The following is a 3,642-nucleotide window of genomic DNA, read 5'->3' as shown; positions in this document are numbered from 1 at the left end:
AAACGACGCATCAAGTACAATAAAAGAAGTTGTTATCCATAAAGAATCTTACTTTCTTGTGACGCGCCATACTTCTAAAATGGCCATCAAACAGATAATCTGTTTGTACATACAATGAGCCCTCAGGGTATCAGCAAGGTTGCACATCCACCCGCTCCGACTGGGGTCAGTCTCCCGAGGACTTCGTTTCGAGGGAAGTGAGGCCAAAATACTGCACTTTTGAATCGCGATTGTACGATTATAGTTTAGTTTATTTGTTTTTTTTACATGCAGCAATGTATATTATATGTCACGAATAAATGATAATTGTGTTTTAATTATGTGTGAGTTTTTGGTTGCATGTGACCTTTAAGAATGGTCTGTCAAAGAACTAGAATGCTGATCCAACCACTTTGTTGCAGCTGGACACGGGCACATATAAGTTCCAATCAAATGTTAAATAACCAACAAGAGCGATGAGTGGCTTGTCAAGGAGATTTTCTTACACTGGCGTCAAGCTTGTTAATGACTATATATATTTGTGAAATACGCGCTATGTCGGAAAGCGAGCGTTATATCTCCAAACTCCTCTCCCTCATCATGTAATCTAATTCACCACTCATTAAGGACAGGAAGAAAGCAGGGTTCAAGCTGGAGTGTTGCCAGATCTAATACCTCAATAATAATGTATTCTGGTGATTGTACAATGTGAATAGTTCACAAAATGTCACCGATAAATTGTTGTCGGTCGAGTCCGTTGTTTTCAAGTTCTTTACCACTCGTATGTTACAATATTCACAAGTGTTTAATAGATCGCGCCCACACGCTGGAACCATCCTTTCTCGGTTGTGCTGCTATTGTTGCCCCATCCTTTCTCGGTTGTGCTGCTATTGTTGCCCCATCCTTTCTCGGTTGTGCTGCTATTGTTGCCCCATCCTTTCTCGGTTGTGCTGCTATTGTTGCCCCATCCTTACTCGGTTGTGCTGCTATTGTTGCCCCATCCTTACTCGGTTGTGCTGCTATTGTTGCCCCATCCTTACTCGGTTGTGCTGCTATTATTGCCCCCTCCTTTCTCGGTTGTGCTGCTATTATTGCCCCCTCCTTTCTCGGTTGTGCTGCTATTATTGCCCCCTCCTTTCTCGGTTGTGCTGCTATTATTGCCCCCTCCTTTCTCGGTTGTGCTGCTATTATTGCCCCATCCTTTCTCGGTTGTGCTGCTATTGTTGCCCCCTCCTTTCTCGGTTGTGCTGCTATTATTGCCCCATCCTTCCTCGGTTGTGCTGCTATTATTGCCCCATCCTTTCAAAGTACCATGGACGGTTTCGCCGCCTTAGCTGTGATTCAGATGTTGATTTCAATCTCTCATTATCTACCTTGGCACCCAGAGGTGCTGGTGAATGTGGTTTTCACAACAGAATAGTGTTGGTGTATGACTTTTTCACAACAGGACAGTGTTGGTGTATGACTTTTTCACAACAGGACAGTGTTGGCGTACGGCTTTTTCACAACAGGACAGTGTTGGTGTACGGCTTTTTCACAACAGAAAAATGTTGGTGAATGTGGTTTACTTGACCTTCCGCATTCATCATTTTTTATCATGTTCCATTAGTTACTGTGTGAACCATCAGCGTCTTCACGTATTCGAGTGTAAGTCATGTTGGGGCAAGTCTGCCTGTTGGATTTTCCACCATGGAACAGCCGAAGATCTAATGGGACCAACTTGAATTTCAGTATATACTGGGAAGTGATCACCATCTAGAGGATCGTCTTATATATACACCCCGGTTACATTTAGGAGCTAAAGAGGGGGATATAACGTAGAATGTCCAAGGCAGTAAATACATTCGGGTCCCTCCAAGTACATTGGGGTCATTTTACCATGATTTTATACTGACCTGGCAGGTCCGTGACTGTACCATCAGATATGGTCTATTACATTACTTCAACACGACTATCAATGTTAAACATTAACCACAGTGAAAATTGTGCATAGGATTCGAAAACATGTGTAGGCAACTTATGCTCTTTGAAGATCTAATAATTATGATTTTACAAACATTGCCCAGCCTCCCCTAAGTGGATTGCGACATATGGATCGCTTGTGATTCTATCCTGGCGGAAACTGACATAACCATTTATGTTGTACTTGCTCCTTAACTATAGCCATGTCTCTTGTACATATGTGACGCCTGAGAGGTTAGAATTGTTTACTATGTTTAAGATTATCGCCATATTAAGGCAAGAGTTGTTTATCCATTATTCCTTTTCAACATGTGAACTGTTCAAACTATGTGTTGAGACATCAAGTAGATGGGTTTAGACAGCTAGGGCTGAATCTTTGTTGGTAGCACTGAAGCAGCCAGCTGTACATGTCTGAGAAGTACCTGGTACACGGGTCTGAGCCGGGGAAGAGTGGCCTTTGACACCAGGATGTACGACTGAGTGCTCATGGTGTGACCCATACACTTGACCAATACATGGACATAAGGTCGACCAGAAGGTGGCACGTTGGGTGGTTTGTAGGTACCTGTAGTCCGTACCTCAGCTGGAGTCTTACTGGGTGAAGGAGAATCAAAACTACTATCTGCAAAGTCCGACACGTAAGAGGTTGCAGGACTCAACAGGAGGGAGTGTCTGTACTCTCGGCCTTCCCATGCGTCATGAGATGCACTGATACTTTGAACCATTACATCACTCTCCTGTACACTCCGTGAACACCATGCAGAGATTACTGAAAGTCTTAAAATCACGCACAGACCAGCAGATCACACACATATATTTTATCAAACATACACACATAATGTGATATTAAGGAAAATATTGAATGGATCGGTAAACATGCATTACTCCTATACTGATACCTCTCCGATACAAAAGTAATACACAATACACAGTAATACATAATACACAGTAATACATAAAACACAGTAATACACAATACACAGTAATACACAATACACAGTAATACACAATACACAGTAATACATAATACACAGTAATACATAATACACAGTAATACACAACACACAGTAATACATAATACACAGTAATACATAATACACAGTAATACACAATACACAGTAATACATAATACACAGTTCATTTATTAACACTAGAAAACACACTTTAAATACGTGATAGCATAATAGCAAAATAACAATACACGATATAGAAGGAAATTAGCTAGAGAAACTTTTTGTCCGGGTGAAACACAGGTAGCTCTGTGCCGTGTCACCACTATTTGGATTAATTTAATTAAAAAGGAATAATTTGCATATAAAACTGATTGTAGATCAAAATTAATCGATCGAACAAAATTTGGGCATATGAAAAGATAATGAATGTCATCCTCAAAGTGAAAACCACAATTACAAGTGTAAGTATTTTGAAGGAAACAGTCAAATTGATGGCATAATAATTTGATTGCCTGGTGTACCGGCGTTTTTAATGATATCATGCACAGTGCAAGGTAAAGTTCGATCTATAAGTTTCTTAAACAAGGTTATAGAATCAATATTTCTTGAATTGTCATCCACCATATTCCACTCCCGCACGCCTGGAGGGAGAAATGATTTTTATATGTCTCTGTGCGACAAGGTGAATTTGGAAGAATGTTGGATGGCCTAGATTCATATATGGATATAGAGGATATATTTGATGGAG

The 3,642-nt window shown here is 40.6% G+C and overlaps 1 protein-coding gene across 1 annotated transcript; it reads right to left on the bottom strand.

Moving 5' to 3' along the window:
- Positions 1-774: 774 nt before the first annotated feature.
- On the bottom strand, positions 775-2,666 carry LOC137261988 (microtubule-associated protein 6-like). The gene is made up of 2 exons (XM_067799792.1): positions 2,364-2,666; positions 775-1,278 (listed from the first exon to the last, which is right to left on the bottom strand). Exons 1-2 carry the CDS (start codon positions 2,664-2,666, stop codon positions 775-777), a joined length of 807 nt encoding a protein of 268 aa, XP_067655893.1.
- Positions 2,667-3,642: the final 976 nt, after the last annotated feature.

The sequence above is a fragment of the Haliotis asinina genome, chromosome 14 (assembly GCF_037392515.1).
Source record: "Haliotis asinina isolate JCU_RB_2024 chromosome 14, JCU_Hal_asi_v2, whole genome shotgun sequence".
Lineage (NCBI taxonomy): Eukaryota > Metazoa > Mollusca > Gastropoda > Lepetellida > Haliotidae > Haliotis > Haliotis asinina.
Note: the sequence above shows the minus strand (reverse complement) of the source record. Positions and strands in the feature narration are given on the sequence as shown.

Bases quoted from the DNA above. Each gene is read 5' to 3' on its own strand.
- LOC137261988 (XM_067799792.1), bottom strand. From the start codon at position 2,666: ATGGTTCAAAGTATCAGTGCATCTCATGACGCATGGGAAGGCCGAGAG. The intron at 1,279-2,363 runs GTACTTCTCAGA...GTACTTTGAAAG, and splicing joins GGCTCAGACCCGTGTACCAG to GATGGGGCAATAATAGCAGC.